The sequence below is a fragment of the Papaver somniferum genome, chromosome 9, assembly GCF_003573695.1.
Source record: "Papaver somniferum cultivar HN1 chromosome 9, ASM357369v1, whole genome shotgun sequence".
NCBI classification, from domain to species: domain Eukaryota; kingdom Viridiplantae; phylum Streptophyta; class Magnoliopsida; order Ranunculales; family Papaveraceae; genus Papaver; species Papaver somniferum.
In genome coordinates this window covers 83,728,193-83,748,392 of record NC_039366.1, presented here as the reverse complement: position 1 = coordinate 83,748,392, position 20,200 = coordinate 83,728,193, and the positions used below count along the sequence as shown (strand labels likewise).

The following is a 20,200-nucleotide window of genomic DNA, read 5'->3' as shown; positions in this document are numbered from 1 at the left end:
TTCAAGTCTCCACATACTTTTTGTTGATGAAGTTCCACAAGTTCCCTTGAGTAGTTCTTCGTCTTCAATCGATGAACGCCGTGGAGTCTAAGGCTCAACTACACTTACTATCCTAATCCGATACTTAGGCTATAAGTAGACTAGAAATCAAGACTTATAGTTTTGGCAACAAAACTTGACAAACAAGCTTGAGATAGCAACGCTTGCGAGTTCGACCGAGCAATGCTCTAACATGATTGAATTAAGAAATTGAGATATAACTCTTTGATATACTTTTCTTAAGATCGATTCTAATTGTCTAGTTGATTCTCTTGAATGTATATTGGAGTTAGTCCATACAGATTGCTAAGCGAAATATTGTGTGAGGTTGTTATACCCCCGCTTTTTCAGTATTTCTTTCCACATCTTCTCTATTTGCTCCATGTCCATGTCCACATTGTGAGTATCTCTGGAAAATGCCTCGTTATAATAAGATTGAGAGGGCTTGTAAGTTGGATCCACCTCATTTGGATTGAGACGTGTTTTCCTAGCTCCCCCCGTTGGGTTAGCCTTTGGTGGCTTAAAATCCCCCCTTCGTCTTCCTGAGATAGATCGCTGCTCACGCCTCTTCAAAGGAGGGCGAGTTTGGGAACATTCGATCTGCACATCCAGCATATCTTTCAGGTTCTGGTTTTCTTGAGCCATCACGTGCATTACATCCTCGTGCTCCTTGTTACGTAGTAGCAGAGCTGCTACCTGCGCTGTCATTTGTTCTTCATTGTGGATTCCACCACCCTGAGGAGTGCTGTCATCCGGATCCTCAGAATCATCCACTGCTTCTTCTATTACCGGAGCATCAGGATCTAGTTGTATTGGAGTTAGGTTTCCCAGCCGTCGTCCCGTAGGAGCTAAGGTTCTGGGAAACCCTTTGTAACATGGGGACGGTCCGGTAACGACATGCCGTAAAGTGGTTGTGCTCCCTATGTTTTCCCCATCCCCTCAGCAGGGGTAGGTGGTTTGTTAACAACCGTTCTTCCCGCTATTTCACTTTGTGTGTCCTCTGCTTCATTCATTTGATTCATTTGAGATGGTTTTTGAGATCTTCTTCTTGTGACAGCAGGTCGTGAACTTGTTGGTACATCACTTGGTTTCCGCATACCTTCGACTCTTGTTATCTTGAGGTCATAGAAAAAATGACAAAGTTTGCTACTTGGGTGCCTTTGTTAAAAATAACAATTAATGCTCCAACACAGAAGACGGCTAAGCAGCTTTTTCAGAAAAAGTACTAGGATGACGTTTTGAAAAGATAGGTATTTAATTTCTTATGACACCCTTTGAAAAAACAACATTAAATGTTGAAAACAATTGAAAACAGGTGTCAGATCCCCCAAGATAAGAGGCTATTAAATGCTTTGTAATATTTATTCTCCTTAAATTCTCACTGAGATTCCCAAGTGCTCAGAGGTACTCAGATCCAAATGATACTTTGTTGGAAAAGGTTGTTTAGTACAAAACAAAAGTTTTAACGTTTTTTGAACACATTTTTGAGAAAAACTTTGTAGATCTGTAAGGTTGCAAGTCTTTAGAGGCTATGAACTCAAAGAACTTACGTAAATAACGGATGAACCGATCACTAAAAAGTGAGATTCACCGTTGTTATTATCAGATCTCTTCATCAAGGAAGATGTGTAAGTTAAAGTAAAAAATAAAGGAACATAAAAACTCAAGCTGGTGAGAAAATCCTTCTAGCGCCAGACTGTGACTACTAATTTTCCCATAGTCTATGTAATGTATACAACTCAGAAAATCTGATACTAAGTAGTATTGATCTCTCAGTTTAACTGATAATGCTAAGTAATAAAAGGTACTCAAGCTCACGATAATAACGAAGAACACAAATGTAAGGTAAATGCTACTAAGTTATCATGAGACACAAGAGATTACGTGGTTCGACTTTTTTCTACGTCCACGGGGCAATGAGTGATTGTTTGTATTAAGTTGTGGTGGTTACAAAGATCTTAAATGCTTCCCAAAGTAATAGAGAAAACTCAAGTTGAAGTAAATACTTAAGTTCCAAACATTAAAGAGGTATACGCTTAAGACTAGATCTTCTTCTCCTAGATATTGAATGCCTTGTTTGTTGGTTAAGCTTGGTATTTATAGCCCCTTCTACTCCAGATATATCTTGGATGTCTTTGGGTCCATCGTTCCCTGATATACCTTCCGTATAAATGGTCCCTTCGTTCACCGCGTGCTTTCTCCAATCGGATTCTGCCACCTCAGCTGACCTACATTCCTTTGGGAACTACCCAGCCTCAGTACAAATTGTACCTTCGTTCACCGCAAGTCTTCGCCAGTCAGACTCTGCCATCTCATCTCTCTCCACGCGCCTTGGTCAAGAGTGTAAATAAGGGATTACCGCATTAAATGCTGATTGGATATGTCAGCTACCTCTGTCCCTTCGCCAGCTTCCTCTTTCTAGACTAGGTTTTACTTTACCATCTTAGCCGTCGAGGTATGCTTCCTCGAGATGGGATAAAGTGGATTTAAGAAGGGATCTGCTGCTCCTCAGACTCCTATGTATAGCGGGGGCTATACAATTATCTTACGTGCGACCACTAAAACCGTGACACGTGCTCTGCGGAATATTGATATTCAAAAAGTAAATCCAAAGGATTTATGGCTTACAAAAGGACGAATTGGAAAGGATTGCCTGCATGCATCACAAAAATAAATACGTGAATATTTGGAGATTTGAGAAAATAAAAGGCATGCATGAGAAATAATCCAAAATATTCTCTCACATATTGGGTATTATTTTCCTTTAAATGGTGTGAAGTGATGCATAAAGGGACGATATGCACACTACCATTGGGTAATTGGTTTATCACTTAACACATGGAAAACTTCTGTTAGAGCATTGCTCGGTCGAACTCGCATGCGTTTCTATCTCAAGCATGTTGGTCAATGTTAGTGATCAAAACTATAAGTCTTGATTTCTAGTCTATTGTAGCTAAGTCTCGTACTAGGATAAAAAGTATAGTTGAGCTCAAGGACTTCAAGGCGATTCATCATACAAGTAGAAGAACTACACAAGGAACCGGTGGAACTTCTCAACAAAAAGGTATGTGAAGACTTGAACTTATCTGTCACTCAAAAGTCTATATACTCTATCTCCTACTTCTTGAGACAAAAAGTCGTATGGTATATATATAGACTTAGATTATACACATTTGGTATTTCGAGCCGAGTATACCTCGCCTATCTATATCTCGAAATATGTGTTGGTAAGCTTTTCGCTTCGACTAAGTTTATCTTTACCTAGTGACGAAAGTCATGATATGTTTCAATCGTCTTGAAAATTGCTTTGACGAGAAATGGTGTAACAACTATATAACGTGCTCTAAGAATGTTTCAATGATTGAAATGAGAGTTTAGATTACATAACCAATGATGGACATAAGCATTGTTGTGGAAACACATTTATGTATAAGTCATATTCCTTGAACCAAAGTTAGCGAACTTTGTTGATCAAGAGAAACCGGAAGAATGGCTTGTTGCCAAGTCCGCAAACTCAGTCGGCGAACTGCCGAAATTCTCATCCCGAGAAATTCTGCTGGATTTGACAAACTAGTTGCGTGAGTACCAGTCCGCGAACCCTGTCCGCGAACCGGCGAAGTTCTCATCCCGAGAATTTCTGTTGGAGTTTGTAAACTTTGTCCGGTGTCTTAAGTCCGCGAACCTAGTCTGCGAACTTGAGAAGGTTATATATCTGAAGATGATTTCTGAACTTAAACTTTAAAAAGACTAAGGAATGTAGTTTGCAAACCGTGGCTATAAAAGTTCATGAACCGATTCAAGTGAATCAAATCATCTTTGCTTCAATTATGTCTTGTGTAGTTACATAAGATTTCCTTGCAATTGAACAACTCTCTAACTAGTTCATTTGTGTCATTTGAACTAGTTATGGTGAAGAAGAACATGGTTGGTATGAAATGCTCATATGGCTAATCTTTTGGTTAACTATTGTTGAACCAACAATGTACACGTTTGGGTACGGTTAACAAACCTAGAAGCGTGCACTTCATTTGTGTATAACAAGCTAAGTTTTCGATCTAACGGTTGAGAAATATTAGCTTGAATCTAAATCAGGTTTTCATCTAACGGTGAATATTGCTTTGTTACCAAGGCAAAACCCTGATTTGAAAGACTATATAAAGGAGACATCTAGTATTGTGCAAAACTAATCCCCACACCTTACGTGTGATACTAGTTTGCGTACTAGAGTCGGTTCTCCTTTAACCTTTGGTTTTCTTCTTCTAAAACCAGGTTAACGACTTAAAGACTTCATTGGGATTGTGAAGCCATTCTGATACTACTTTTATCGTAGTTGTGTGATCTGATCTTGCATCTTCTGTCGTACGAGTACAATCAGATTGATTGGCTTGAGATTTGATATCTCCGATAGGCAAGATATAAAAAGTAATCACAAACATCTTCGTCTCATTGTTTGTGATTTCACAACATCTTGTTTCGCTACCATACGATTAAGATTGTTGTGAGGTGATTGATTAATCTAGGTTGTTCTTCGGGAATATAAGACCGGATTATCAATTGGTTCCTGTTCACCTTGATTATTATCAAAAGACGGAACAAAAACTTTAGGGTTTTTCTGTGGGAGACAGATTGATCCTTTGATAGACTTGTCTGTGTGAGACAGATTTGTTTATTGTCAAAGCCTGCGATTTTGGGTCGTAGCAACTCTTAGTTGTGGGTGAGATCAGCTAAGGGAATCAAGTGCGCAGTATCCTGCTGGGATCAGAGGCGTAGGGAGTACAACTGTACCTTGGATCAGTGGGAGAATGATTGGGGTTCAACTACAGTCCAGTCCGAAGTTAGCTTGGAGTAGGCTAGTGTCTGTAGCGGCTTGATACAGTGTGTGTTCAATCTGGACTAGGTCCCGGGGTTTTTCTGCATTTGCGGTTTCCTCGTTAACAAAATTTCTGGTGTCTGTGTTATTTCAATTTCCGCATTATATTGTTTTATCTTTATAATTGAAATAATACAGGTTGTGCGTCAGATCAATCAATTGGAGAATCCGACCTAACGGTTGTGATTGATATTGATTGACACTTGGATATTGGTCTTTGGTACCATCCAAGTTATTCCTTGTATTTGATTAGTACTCGCAGTTTCTGTTTGAGGAAATCAAATCAAGAGAGAGATATAAACTCGTTGATATAATTTTAATTGATTGAGTCTTGTTGATTCTCTTAAAAGTATATTCGCGTTTTTCCATACAGATTTCTAAGCGAAATATTGGGTGGTGTTGTTAGACCCCCGCTTTTTCAATTGGTATCAGAGCAGGCAAACACGTTCAAGACCTTACAAGTCTGTGTTTGTAGCAATCTGAGTCTGAGGACAGAATCTCTTACGCATACCAAGATGCCTCCAAAAGCTTTCAACTATATCAGTTGTCTTAGGAATACCTCAAAGGATTGCTCCTTAGTTGATTCTTCTGAATCCCGAGGTAAGAAGATTGACTCATCCTGTGATGATCACTCTTCTTCTAATGAGACATTGGACACAATGGCAAAAGCTGAAATGGAGCTCACCAGAATCGCAAAAAATTCTACTGAGTTTGTTGATCTTCAGAATCATGATCAACTCATCGATGAATTTGAAAAGTCTATTGATCGAAAACGTGTACTCTATAACATTATTGAGTCCTTCTCTAAGGATATTGAGAAACTTCTTCAAGAGAATAATCTACAGCGTGAAAAGATTTGTGATCTTGAAAGGATTATCAAAGAAGGCTCAATTAGAGAAAAACGGTTGATCAAGACGCATTCATTCATTACAGGTCTTCTCTGCATTCTAGTGGTTTAAATTCTTATGCTGCTGAAGAAAGCATGACCTGTGCTTATAAGAACAACTCTGGTAAATCTAAGTCTAGAGTTTGGAAACCCATCTCGGAAAATCCTCTTGAACCGATCTTTAGAGGTCCTAGAATCACTAATCAGAAAGCTCCTTCTCCCGACCAAAATGGTGCAAGTGTATTCAGCAATAATGCACTAACGAGCACCTGAATGCACGAACGAGCATTCAAAAATACGAAGGAACGATGAACCTATGCAAAATAGGAAGAAAAATAATAATAAAAAAATATTAAGTTAAGGCGCTAGGGGATTGGGCCCACCGGCTGACCAGTCCCACGCCTAATTCCTTATTTTATCATATTTTATTATTTTTCCTTCATCTCATGAAAATTCCTTCATTTGAACAAATATCCTTCATTTTAAGGAAACTCCTCAGTTTCATGGTGTTTCCTCCGTATCAAGGAAATAATAAAAATTAGGAAAGGTGTTGCGGGACCGAGCTCACTAGTCGACCGGTCATGCCCTAGTTGTGGACGGTCCCACACCTTGCATTCCTTATTATTTTATTATAATTATTTCCTTCATCCCATGATTTTCCTTGGTTTCATGATATTTCCTTCACATCAAGGAAAAGATATAAAATTAAGGAAGACTCGCGAGACCGGGCCCTAGCCGGCCGACCATGCCCTAGTCGTGGCCGGTCCCACATGCCCTTTATTCTATTATTATTAATTATCATTGTTTCCTTCATCTCATGGAAACTCCTTTACTTTAAGGAAAACTCCTTTATTTCAACAAACTCCCTGATTTCATGGTATTTCCCTAAAATCACGAAAATAATATAAAATTAGGAAAAGTGCCATGGGACCGGGCTTATTGGCCGACCGGCATGCCTTGGCCATAGTCGGTCCCACATTTCATGATTCCTTATTTTATTATATTATTTCCTTCATCTTATGAAGTTTCCTCAGTTTGAGCAAAAACCTTGATTGCTTCACATTTTCTCAAAATGTTGCTCAAACGCGCATCAGAAAATATCAAAATTCTCAGGACTGAGACACGAACACTTTGGTGACATGAGAATATTACCTTGACCGACCAAGGTTGGCTGTTTGGCTTGCAAGAGGCCAGTCCCACAATTTTTCATCATTTGACCTAATTTGTTCACATTAGGTTCAAACTCTTCCAAACAATTTGGAATTTGATAAAACGATCGTCAGTCGGTACCATGACCAACCAGGTCCGGTTTCATGACCCCTTGGTCGGTCCTTCATCTCTTCATAATTAATTAGTTTTTATCACCTAAGGTTCAGACGAGCATTATTTCAATAAATGATTAAACCAGCATTTGATCATCTTTTCACCAACTGGTCTTCAAGAGACTTTGGTATTTTGCTCACTAGAGCATCTGGGCGTTACATGGTCGACTCATCATCCCATGTAGCCGGTCCCTCCTTCATTCCGTGGTTGATTTTCAATAAATCATCAATTGATCAACAATTGATTGAAATTGGGGTTTTCGAATCCAAGGTTCATAATTCCATATTCAAACGCTAATAATTTTACGTTGATCCCGTGATCAACATTTTAATTAATTATATTCGGTTCAGTTGCCAGTATTCTAAATTAATATTTTATTTGGTTCGGTTACCAATAATTCATCAAACGAGCAATATTTGCTCAGACTAAGGAATATTGGTTCAACTATTAATATTCAACAATCCATCGAATGAGCAATATTTGCTCACCTTAACTATCAACATTTAATCGAGAATTATACCTTTGTCTCAACAGACATGTTCGATTCATGAGTCTTAGAACATTTTCAAATCACGTTCGACTCAGCAATACAAGGACTCATCGTCCCATGAAGTCAGCAACTGACTAACTAAATACACGTCTGCCTTGCACACTCACAATCACGAGACATCAATCGTGTTACATGGGGGGATATTAACTAGGGTTTTGGTCTGGCGGTCTACGGCACGTGTGTTCATACACATGATGAGAATGTGAGAAAGTCATGCAATCAGTTGGAGGAGTTAGCAAAGTAGTGTATGAAAAATCAACCAAGTCTCTGCACGATGAGCAACTGTTTTTAACACGATTTCCACTTCCCCACTCTTTGACTCCAGCAACTGTCACACTTCATGGGATCAAGGTGTTTACAATTCTAGCAATATTAATAAGTCTCTGAATCATGATTGAAGAAAAAGACACTCTTTCGTCGAACAGAAAACAAGAGCACACGAACTCATCGTCTGAACAATTACTCTCAACAGAGCAAATTCAATCAATCGAAACTTATCTTATTTCTTCACACAGAATACACAACACACCCACAATTTCGATCACCATTGATCTCACACATTTCTCAGCTTCCCTCCTACAGATCGACCCATCCTCTCTTGTGACCGAATTGACTCTGGAACGACTATTGTCTTGGTTTAGGCCGGAGTCATACAGATTGATCTCTCGAATTCAAAGCACTCCCTTTTTGCAGTGCATCTGTGTGAGGTTAGATAGTTCGCTCGGTTCAAGGAGTTTCCTCCGCACGGTCGTCTCCTCAATTCCTAAAAAACCAGCAACTCGTTTTGCCCCATCTACAAGTATACAAACCGATACACGTACCAAAATAATTTTGTGTTCCCGAGCTCTATTTAGTACCCATACTGGTACGCAAACCAAAATTGCTCTGTGAACTCCGGAACTGGTGACACTCTTAAGGTTTCCAAACCGGTACGCATACCTAAATAGTTTGGTTAACTTCAGAACTTGGTTTGGTTTAATGTTTACAAACTGGTACACATACTGTGATTGAACCGACTCACGAACGACAATAGTATTTGTACCTTGTACACCTCCTAACCATGTCGATTATTTTCAAGTGCGATTAAATTATTTTTACGAGATAATTTGCATTTGATTAATTCTCTAAAAACATTAGACTTAATTGATCACATGATTGTGACTCAGAGTTAATGTCTTATGTGTTCATGAAAATGAGTATTAAGCTTTTAGGTTCAAATCGGCTAGTTTTGGATAACCATGTTGAACATAGTCTTTATACACGGTTCGGTTACGGTTTTACCTAACCAGAGTGTATATCTTGTTTATGTAAATCATACTCAAAGATTCATCTAACAGCGGATATTGTTGGCTTGGCTCCAAAGCTATCTTGGCTTAAACCTAAAGCAACCTATGCTTTGAATGTCTATAAAAGGGGAACTTCAAGCAACTGGGATCTTTGAATCCCGACACTACTTTTTGGTGTGTCCTAGTTGTATCTAGAGTTGTCCTCTTCCTAACCCTTTTAGGTTTATGGACTACATAGACTTCATAGGGATTCGTGAAGCCGAGTCCAGTTATCTTTCCTTGATAACCCGTGTATCCCAATCTTGATCGATTGTTGAGCTACTCACTTGATTAAGATATATAGAAATCATCAAAGTTCTCTTCGTCTTAAACTTTGTTTATTCTACAGGTTTTATACTTGTGAGGTCAATAATAATCTAGGCTGCACTTCGGGTTGCATAAGCACGGATTTTGAGGTTAGCTAAACTTTGTTTATTGCTATCAATTTCCATCACCTTTAATCAAACTACTTGATTGCAAAAGGATATCATATATGTGATTAATCTGTGGGAGGCAGATTGGTTCAAAATCTTCAATTGAGTTGAAGCAACTCTTAGTTGGTGTGACGTCAGCTAAGGTAATAAATTACGCGGAGTCCTACTGGGATTCAAGAGGCGTAAGGAACGCTAATGTACCTTAATCGGTGGGATACCTTTTAGGGCCCAACTACATTCCATTCTGAGGGTAATTGGTAGTAGGCTAGTGTCTGTAGTGGCTTAATACAGTTTGGTGTTCAATCTGGACTAGGTCCCGGGGTTTTTCTGCATTTGCGGTTTCCTCGTTAACAAAAATTCTGGTATCTGTGTTATTTCCTTTTCCCTATTATATTGTTTACGTTTATAGTTGAAATATCATAGGTTGTGTGTTGATCAATCATAATAGAGACATCCGACCTAGTTTGTTGGAAACGACTTGATTGATTCTTGGGCATTGGCCTTTGGTACCGTCCAAGTAATCTCTTTATGATTAGGTTCACGAATTTGATTCTGTAAACATTCTAATCGCAAGAGAGAGAGATATAATTATAAATATTATTCCTTGATTGAGTTTAACTCTCGGAGTTTCATTGGGTTTGTCCATACAGATTGCCTAAGAAAAAAGTGGTGGTGTATTTTGGTACCCCCGCGTTTTCACACCTTTTCAGTCTGATGCATAACAAGTTATGTAACTATTTTAATCTATATAAGCTATTATGCACCCTTTAAAAATGACTAAATTACACTAAGGTACACATATTACCATCAACCAAATGAGACACACGCAAAGAAGATTTTCAAATTACAAGTGTATGATTAAACAAAATTAAGGAAATAACACTAAAGATGTCATCATTCCTTAAACTATTATTCCTACTTACATAACATAATCTAATACTCCATATAATTTTTATTAGAGGTAACATCTAAAATTAAAGATTAAAGAACTCTATTAAATGCAACATAACAAATTATATCAAACATTAATCATAGAACCAAATACAACCGATATGATATTCACACAATTTTTTGTGCATCAGTGATGCAACATTTTATGGGTTAAATTACAAAATACTTTGGGTAAATGCAATACATACACACCCGATCTGATTGTGGTCACGAGCATGAATGCAAGAAAAACTGTGTGCAAGTGTGCAATTAATCATGTTTCATCCTAGTGACAAACATCTTCACTATTTAGATACCTGAAATTTGATACAAATAAATGACTATTTAGTGTTTGGTACCCGGTAAATGTCCAACACATTAGTTTGGTATCCAACATTTCAAATATTAATGGTTGGTACCTAGAATCGTTAAAGACTTTTCAAGTCAAACCGTTGACTTAGCTAAGTTGTAACTTCCGTAATGGAATGTATGTTATTGACCTATGTTAGAGCACTGCTCGGTCGAACTCGCAAGCGTTGCTATCTCAAGCTTGTTTTTCAAGTTAGGTGTCAAAACTATAAGTCTTGATTTCTAGTCTACTCATAGCTATGTCTCGGATTAGGATAGAATATCTATTTAAGCTTTAGACTTCATGGCGTTCATCGATTGAAGACGAAGATCTACTAAGGGGGACTTGGAGGAACTCCATCAACAAAAAGTATGTGGAGACTTGAACTCATCTATCATGCAGAAGTTTATTCTATTCTATCTCCTATTGAGACTAAGTCGTATAGCTATATATACTTTATTATTATACACATTTGATATTTCGAGCTGAGTTTAACTCGCTTATATCTTTCTCGAAATATGTGTTGGAAACCTTTTTGATTTAACTACGTTCATCATTATTCTTGACGAGTTTAGTTGGAAACAATTTATTTATTGGAAACTAAATTATGAGTCAAAAGATGATCATGTGAAAGTCGCCTTGTAACATCTTACATGATTTGTGTGAGACAGTCATTTGATGTAGACTCGAAATGTTTCGTATTGATCATTCGATCACTTGAAAATTACTTATAAGCTAATTGTATGTGTGAGAGAGCCATTGTCTTCTTTTAAGGATGTTTCAATGATTGAAATGGGAGTTTAGAACAAGTAACCATTTGTCTGGATATAGCACAGTATGCATACCCATATGCAAACTGTTGTAAGAATGATTCAGGTCCGGGAACCAGGTATGCATACCCGTATGCGAACGGTTTTAACTGTCAAACTCCGGGAACTAAGTTTGCATACACGTTTGCAAACTGTTTCACCTGAATGCGGTTTGGAGCGACAATATGCGTACCCGTTTGCGAACTGTTGGAAAAGATCAAAGTCCGGAACTTAAGTTTGCGTACCCGTTTGCGAACTTATGGGGTTAAGTTCTAAAATAGTTTAAGTATGATTTCATACTCATGAACAAATAAATTTATAAATTAAGGAATGCAATCTTTGCAAACCGTGGCTAAAATGTTCATGAACTGATTCTTTTGAATCAATCCGATTTTGTTTCAATTGTGTCTTGTATACTTCTATGAGAATATAAACAATTGAACAAATCTATGAGTAACACAATTAGATTCATTTGATTATCATTTGATCTAGATCTGTTAAGATGAATGTGGTTGATACGAAAGTGTTCATGTGGCTAACTTCGGTTAACTGTTATTGATCCAACTCAATATACACGTTTAGGTACGGTTACCCATATCTAAATAAAGGTATATTTCATTTGTGCATAACAAGCTACGACCATCTAACGGTGGAGAGATATTGCTTTGGTTTTAAGCAAACTTAGCTTGAATCTTAAATCAGGATTTCATCTAATGGTGAATATTGATTGCTTTGTCTCAAAGCTATCAAACCCTGATTTGAATACTATATAAGTGAGAACTCTAGCAATTGGGAAACCTAATCCCCACACCTCCTGTGTGATACTAGTTGCGTCTAGAGTCGATTCTCCTTTAACCTAGGTTTTTTCCAAAACGATTATAGGTTAACGACTTAAAGACTTCATTGGGATTCTGAAGCCAGACCCAACTATTTTCTCTGTAGTTGCGTGTTCTGATCTTACTTGTTCCATCGTATTGAGTACTATATTCTCTAAGATTTGCTCGAGATTTATCTCCGATAGGTAAGATATAAAAAGTAATCACATCTCTCTTCATCTAATTCTTTGTGATTCACAATAACTTGTTATATTATACCATATAGTTAAGTTATTGTGAGGTGATTGATATTTTTAGGATGTTCTTCGGGAATATAAGACCGGATTATCAATTGGTTCATGTTCACCTTGATTTATTAAAAGAGGAAACAAAAACTTCATAGGTATTTCTGTGGGAGACAGATTTATCTATCAGAATAGACTTTTATGTGGGAGAAAGATTTGTTTATCAAGTCTTCGACTTTGGGTCGTAGCAACTTTTAGTTGTGGGTGAGATCAGCTAAGGTAATCAAGTGCATAGAGTCCTGCTGGGATTAAGAGGCGTAAGGAACGCGACTGTACCTTAATCAGTGTGAGATTGGTTAGGGCTCCACTACATTCCAGTCCGAAGTTAACTTGTAGTAGGCTAGAGTCTGTAGCGGCTTAATACAATGTGGTGTTCAAATCTGGATTAGGTCTCGGGTTTTTTCAGCATTTGCGGTTTCCTAGTTAACAAAACTTCTGGTGTTTGTGTTATTATTATTCAGTATTATATTTGTTTATATAATTGAAATATCACAGGTTGTGCGTAGTTCAATCAATTGGTAAATCCAAACTTTGGTTGTTGATTAAAATTGATTGACACTTGAACATTGAACATTGGTCTTTGGTACCATTCAAGTTTTTTCTCATAATAATCAGGCTCACGGATTCTATCTGTTTGATTTGTTGATTACATTGAGAAATAGAGATATAGCTCTTGGATGTTTTTCCTTGATTGAGTTTGACTGTCTAGTTGATTCTATTGGAATTATATTGGAGTTAGTCCAAACAGATTGCCTAATGAAATATTGGGTGTGGTTTTTCGACCCCTGCTTTTTCACCTTATTAGAATTATCAATAATAACAATACCTAGCTATGGTTGTCCTAAATTCCAGCTAAATACATGGCATGCATAGTTAATTAATTGACGGCCACGATGTGATCCGTTTTGCATCTAGCACCATTACTTCTCGCTGCTGGTGATGGTGAGTACCGATGATGTCATGATGATAGCGAGTAATTGCGACTATTTTACTCGAGTTTTATAAAACTGAGAAGAGATTGACGATGGCTACTGCCATTGATAAAGCTGTTTTTGATGGCAATGATAATATGTCATGATAGTGAAGATTCCAAGTGATTTGGTAGGTTAACGAGTAAAGGAAACACAAAGTATTTTCGAATTTGATTCAGGCTAGAAGAGAAGTCTTCAAAAGCATTGTGCTGTCTAATTTGATTTGGACAAAAACGTGCAAATAAGATACTGAGATATTTTATCAATCAGGTGATTGTAATATTGTTGTTAGGCGAGAGATTTCAATATGTTGTTGATTTTCCCGTTTTTATTTCTCATTCCCTATAATAAACTCGAAATCGAGTACAACCCAAAGTTTTAAACATTCACGCAACTATTGCACCAAAAAGTCGTTTTTAGTGCTCATTCCCTTTAATATATTAGGTGTTTTCTGTGTTTTTCTTGTAGGAGAACGAAAAAGTAAGTTGGAAAAAAAATCGAACCTGGAAGTGTAAAAGGAGGATGAAGAAGACGAAGAAAATGGTGATAAGGTGTGACCAGGTGGGGAGGTTATATACAAACTACCAAATGAGCCATTGGATTAGTCCATTTCTGCCGACATGATTAAATTGGTAGGGTCATTTTTTTTTTTGCTGAATCACAAATTTTTATTGATAGAGAAACTAAAACAACCAAATTATAGGATTGACCAAATAGGAAAACATGACATACCCAAAAAAGGAAAAACTAAAGAAGAAAGACCAGGCCCAATAAGGACAGAGCCCAACAATTATAGAAACAAAGACATAATTTTTAACAGCAAAAGAGAGAGAGAAAATCTCATTTTTTAACAATCAAACTCTGTGATATGTTGTATGAGGCATTTCAACCTGAGCTAAAGAAGATGGCTTCCCATTTTGAATGATAGTTACCCCTTGAGATAGTCTTGTTCCATACCTTTCTAAGCTTTCAGCTGTAAAGTTAATTTCTTTATAACAATCTTCATACTGAATGTCAGCCAGCCCGGTAATTGATTTCAGCCATCTTGCCCTTAGATACCAAGGAACCACTCCTTTTCTGAAATTTTCCATTACTGTTTTGTCAGAAGATCTAACAATAATCTTGCTACATTGTATTTTAATAGCCCATTCAGTGGCACAAATTACTGACACAACTGCAGCAATGAAACTTGTAGCTAAACCAACACCTCCAGAAATGGTACCAATGACCTGACTTTGGTGATCTGTACCAATTATACCATATTCTGCAGCTCCAGGATTGCCATTTGCTACTCCTTCACAACATAACATCATATATCCCAACAGTGGGCCATTCCAATGACATTTTTTCAGGGAGTGATTTTTGATTTTTTTCTGCTCCAGCTTAAAGAAGTTAAGAATATTGGTATCATAATTTGACAACCACTTTGTTCCAGTCATTCTATAACTTCCATAGTAAACTAGTTGCAGAATTCTTCTTGTAAAGCTCTCCAGATTGGGCGGAATACCTTCATGAATCACTTTATTTTCTGAAACCATAATTCCCTTAATGTGGCACATGATGTTGTAATCCACACTTGCTTAACAAATGAAATTTTATTCTTAGCAAAGTGAAGGATATCATCCAATGAAGAAGAAATTTGGAAATTAAAGATTGGTACTAACCATTGCCATATATGAGTACTGAAACTGCATAGCCAGAGAAGGTGCTTCATACTATCTTGATCTTGTTGACATATACAACACTTGGAAGCTAATGAGTAACCTTTATTCACCATTTTTTCATCATCCACGTAAACTCCTTGTTGGATGTTTCAAATGTTGCTGGCAATTCCAGGATGCAAGAATGATTTCCATATCAGGTTGGGCCAATGCACCTTAGGTTCCTTGATTCTAATTTTTTCAACAACAGCAGTAGTAGTGAAAACACCCTTTACATCTCCACACCACACAACCATATCCTTACCACCATTTACTGAAGGCAAAGAAGAAGGAATTATACTTTGTAAATCAGTGGGAATACTCCATTCTCCATTTTCCAGTAAATCTTGTACCTTAAGATGTATATTGTTCTGCACTATGACATTGTCACCAAATCTGTCAATTAGGGGACTATCTCCATTCCAGGTATCAAACCACACCGAAATTTTACTTCCATCACCAATATACCATCTTATATGATTTTGAGCTCCATCCATGCCCACTTTAATCCTGGCCATATTGAAGATAACTTCCACTGAGTACACCATACTCAATTTTTATCCTGATATTTAGCTTTAAAGAATTTTTCCCAATCCTCTTCTGAATTCAGCAATTTCCACATCATTTTCATCAAAAGAGCTTTATTAGTTACAATCAGTCTTTTAATACCCATACTACCTTCATTATAGGGAGTGCACACCTTATTCCAATTCAAAGTATTATATTTTCTCTCTTCACTATCTCCTGTCCAAAAGAAATTTCTTATGATTCTTTCATAAATCTTGATGATTGAACTTGGCCACTTGTAGACTGACATATTATAAATAGGAATTTTCCAGAGAACAGACTTGATAAGAACAAATCTATCATGAAAGGACAATAATTTACCTTTCCATGCTGCCAACTAACTTTGCATCATTTCCACCATTGGCCAAACTGTGTCACTTTTAACTCTACCTGGTTAGAATAACACCCAAGTACTTATCAGGAAAAGAAGTAAGCTCCATTTGTAGTAAACTTGAGATTTGATCTTTCCTTGCAGGTGTACAACCATCCATAAAACACTTGCTTTTTTGTTTGTTAATCAATTGACCTGAGCTATCTTGATAACACTTGAGTAGGATGAGAAGAGAAACTAAACTTTTTTTTGAACCATTGGTGAAGATGAATACATTATCTGCAAAATACAGATGAGTAGGATAGATTCCCTTTTTAATTACCATTGGATGTAATTTTCTTGTTTCAACTAGTCTAGTTAATCCTCTACTCAAAACTTCTTCCATCAAGAAAAACAAAATGGGAGACAGTGAATCTCCTTGTTTTAAGCCCCTCTCCATTGAGAAAAATCCTTTTGGACCCCCATTAACCATGACAGAAACTTTGGATGAAGAGAATAAAACCTGAATCCATGAACACCAAGATTCTAAAAAACCATATTTTTGAAGAACTTGAAACAAAAAATTCCAATTTACTGAGTCATAAGCTTGTGATATATCAAGCTTAAGACCCACATTTCCTCCTCTTCTGGTATGTTTCATCTCATTGACTAATTATGAAGCTAACATCACTTGCTCATGAATATTTCTACCTTTAATATAAGCAGCTTGCTGAGAGGATACTAATTTTCCCATTAAACTACTCATTCTTGTTGCAAGAATTTTAGTAAATACTTTGAAGCTGAAATTACTTAGACCAATTGGTCTAAACTGATTTGGATTCTTAGCATTTTGATTCTTAGAATTTTAGTACCCCCAATCTTCATACATTTGAAGCCATCCCATGTTAAAGAAAGCTTTATCCATATCACACAAAATCCTTTTACTGCTATGCTGGCAATTAGACCATGAAAAATCCAATACAACTTTAGGAGCTTGTATGAGTTCACAAGCATTTATACATTCACTGAAATCTAAAATTGATCTTCTTGAAGGAGAATTACCACCCACTTTTTCTTCCATTGTAAGTATTGCATTAAAATCACCGATGATCAACCAAGGTTTGTTTAATTCACTTATTAGTTGCATCTCAGACCATAGAAATCTTCTCTGCACCAGCTTAACATGAGCATGAACACCAGAAACTAATACATTACCCACTTCCACTGTAATCATTTGACTTGCTATTGAAATAACTGAAGGAGTTGCTATAGAATTTCTCCAAAACAACCATATATTACTCTTGTGATCAGCTGTAGCATTATGAATAACCATACTCTGCATACCAGGCAGATTTAACTTACTACAAAAAGAAGAAGAACATTTGATTTTTGGATCTGCAATCCAAACTAATGTTGGACTAAATTTCTTGACTAAATTAAAGAACTTCTGCTGGGCCCTAGATCTTCTAAGACCCCCAATGTTCCAATAAAAGACTTTCATGGTTTTGGATGGAGGTTTGGACCCCCTTTTTCCAACATTTTTCCTAAAGTTATATTTGGTTGGTGCTTGTTTAGAAGACGTAACTGTTGAAATATTTTTAATAATTGAAGAAGTATTGCTTACTGCATTTACCGAATGTTCCATTTTCTTTTTCCCAGAAGAATTCACCACCGAAGTCCGTGTTGTGAATTGCACAGGTTTTGTAGTAACTTTTCCTGATCCTGCATCCACAAACTTAACTTCACTTTTTTCAAGTTCAGTTACCTCAGCCAGTTGAATAAGCTTATGAGGTTCCATCTCTGCCATTATTTCTTCATCAATACTTAATTCATCATCTTCTTGTTGCTCCATTTGATTTAAAGCATTAAATCTACCACTATTCAAGTTTACTACTTCAGGAGTAACCTGAATATGAGGAGTTATAATACTTGAAACTATTGTGTCTTCTGCCAAAGGATTAATATTAGAACTAGAAGTACTTACTTGCACCACTTATTGTTGCAGTTATCTTCATTACCATTACAAATATCAAAAGGAGTATGAGGGGTAACAACTTTAGGAATATTAGGTGTAGTAACTTTTGGAGTTTGCTGTTGAATAGATGGACCTCCAGATTTAGGAGATTGTTGCTGAGTAGAAGTATTACCTGTCTTGTTCTTGCTATGATTATGACCTGCATTTACTGATTGATTCTTGTTTTTTTCCACTCTGCATTCTGTGATCAAATGTCCTAAGATTTTGCAGGTAGAACAAAACTTTGGACAATCTGGAATTGAAATATTTTGATAGAAATCCCCAAATTTTGTGCTATCCATATCTTATTTGGAATATATCTAGCAAAATCTACTTCAACTAAAACATTTGCATAGTAGCCAACTTCGCATTTCTCTGTTGCAGCATCAAGTTTAATAAGATTACTAAATTCCTTACAAATCTTAAAAAGATTTTTCTCATTCCAGAATTCCAGTCCTAAACCTGGAAATCTTACCCAAACCATAGCTCTTGATGTTCTTTGATTTTCAGGCCTAAAATTGGATATCCAATTCCTTACTTGAAGAACTTGATTAGGAACCTCCCATTTTCCTTCCTTGATGTATTGTCGATCCATAGCGTCATCCAATTTGATTGTGAAAAACCCCTTCCTAATGGAATAAGTTTGCAATCTCCTTCTAACTTCCATTGTTGACGAAGAATGATAGCAGCATCAACAAACTTAATTTGTTGTAGATTTAATCTCCCAATTAGAGAGAATTTCCAAGGATTTAAATTCTCTTCAAATAAATCGTCAGGAAAATCTATGGAAGGAATTACCTGCGAATTTTTTCCATTATCTAAACCTACCATGTTGACCTTACTTAAATCAATCTCAGTGGTTTTAGGACCGGAATCCATGAAACCACCTAAATTAATCGCTACTAAACATGAAAGAAATTATTAATTAAGAAGATTTGAATGATTTTTCACCTGAGATTTAATGAATTTGATCACTGAAAACGAGAAAATTGAGAAGAAAATTCTCCGACTTGATCGCCCAAGTTGCAGAGCTCAACTCGCCCGAGTTGACAATGTCCCAATCTCACCAGATCACAATTGTCAATTGGTAGGGTCACATGATAATGGTTTGTTAACGTCGTTAAGTAATTATTGTTTATTATTAATTTTAATTATTTAAATAACGGATGAATAAGTCATCAACAATTAAGATTTCCTCATACAAGTGCATTTTTATGTTCCGGCACATGGAAACTTTACATGATATGTAGTATCTCCTTATAGTGATTTAAGTTGGAAGAATTTATGAATTTAGAAAGTTTCTATGAACCGAACTTTGGAACTTAGTAAGTTCCTATATATTTATCCCTTAGTATTTTGATACTTAACAAAAAAAACTTTGGTACTTAGAAAATTTATGTTGTCATGAAATTTTAAAATACCTTTTAGCTAATGGTATACATGAACATGTGTGGGACGATTAATTGGTTTATCAATAACAAAAATATATACAACTAATCCTATTTACAAACTATGGAGAGATTCAACCAATTTTTCTATTATGTTGACGTTCAGTGGTGCGCAATATCATCCTATATAACATAGAAATTCCATATTGAAAGAATGAATTATAGAAGCAGGATAGTCCAATACACTAATTCCATAGACTTCTATTACAATTTTGAATCGAATATCTAAACCTTTGCAACGTCCTTATCAAAATAAACATACTTTGAAGGTTCAGGAAACTGTGTAGTGGTTGTGTATATTCAAAATAAACATACTTGGTGATATCCTCATACATTTTCATTCAAGAATTATAAAACATGAGCTTCTTACATAAATGGAGGTGAAATCTAAGCGAAGGTCTATATATATATATATACCTGAAAAAACGGGGGTCTAACAACCTCACCAAATATTTCGCTTAGCAATCTGTATGGACTAACTCTAATATACTTTCAAGAGAATCAACTAGACAGTTAGACTCAATCTTAAGAAAAGTATATCACAAAGTTATATCT

At 36.5% G+C, this 20,200-nt stretch overlaps 2 protein-coding genes across 2 annotated transcripts; both read right to left on the bottom strand.

Moving 5' to 3' along the window:
• Positions 1–14,460: 14,460 nt before the first annotated feature.
• LOC113312223 lies at positions 14,461–15,045 on the bottom strand. The gene has a single exon (XM_026560978.1). It carries the CDS (start codon positions 15,043–15,045, stop codon positions 14,461–14,463), a length of 585 nt encoding a protein of 194 aa, XP_026416763.1.
• Positions 15,046–15,419: 374 nt separating this feature from the next.
• LOC113312222 lies at positions 15,420–15,854 on the bottom strand. The gene has a single exon (XM_026560977.1). It carries the CDS (start codon positions 15,852–15,854, stop codon positions 15,420–15,422), a length of 435 nt encoding a protein of 144 aa, XP_026416762.1.
• Positions 15,855–20,200: the final 4,346 nt, after the last annotated feature.

What these genes read in the sequence shown, in the direction of transcription:
- LOC113312222 (XM_026560977.1), bottom strand. Translation starts at nt 15,854, where the DNA reads ATGGTGTACTCAGTGGAAGTTATCTTCAATATGGCCAGGATTAAAGTG.
- LOC113312223 (XM_026560978.1), bottom strand. Translation starts at nt 15,045, where the DNA reads ATGACTGGAACAAAGTGGTTGTCAAATTATGATACCAATATTCTTAAC.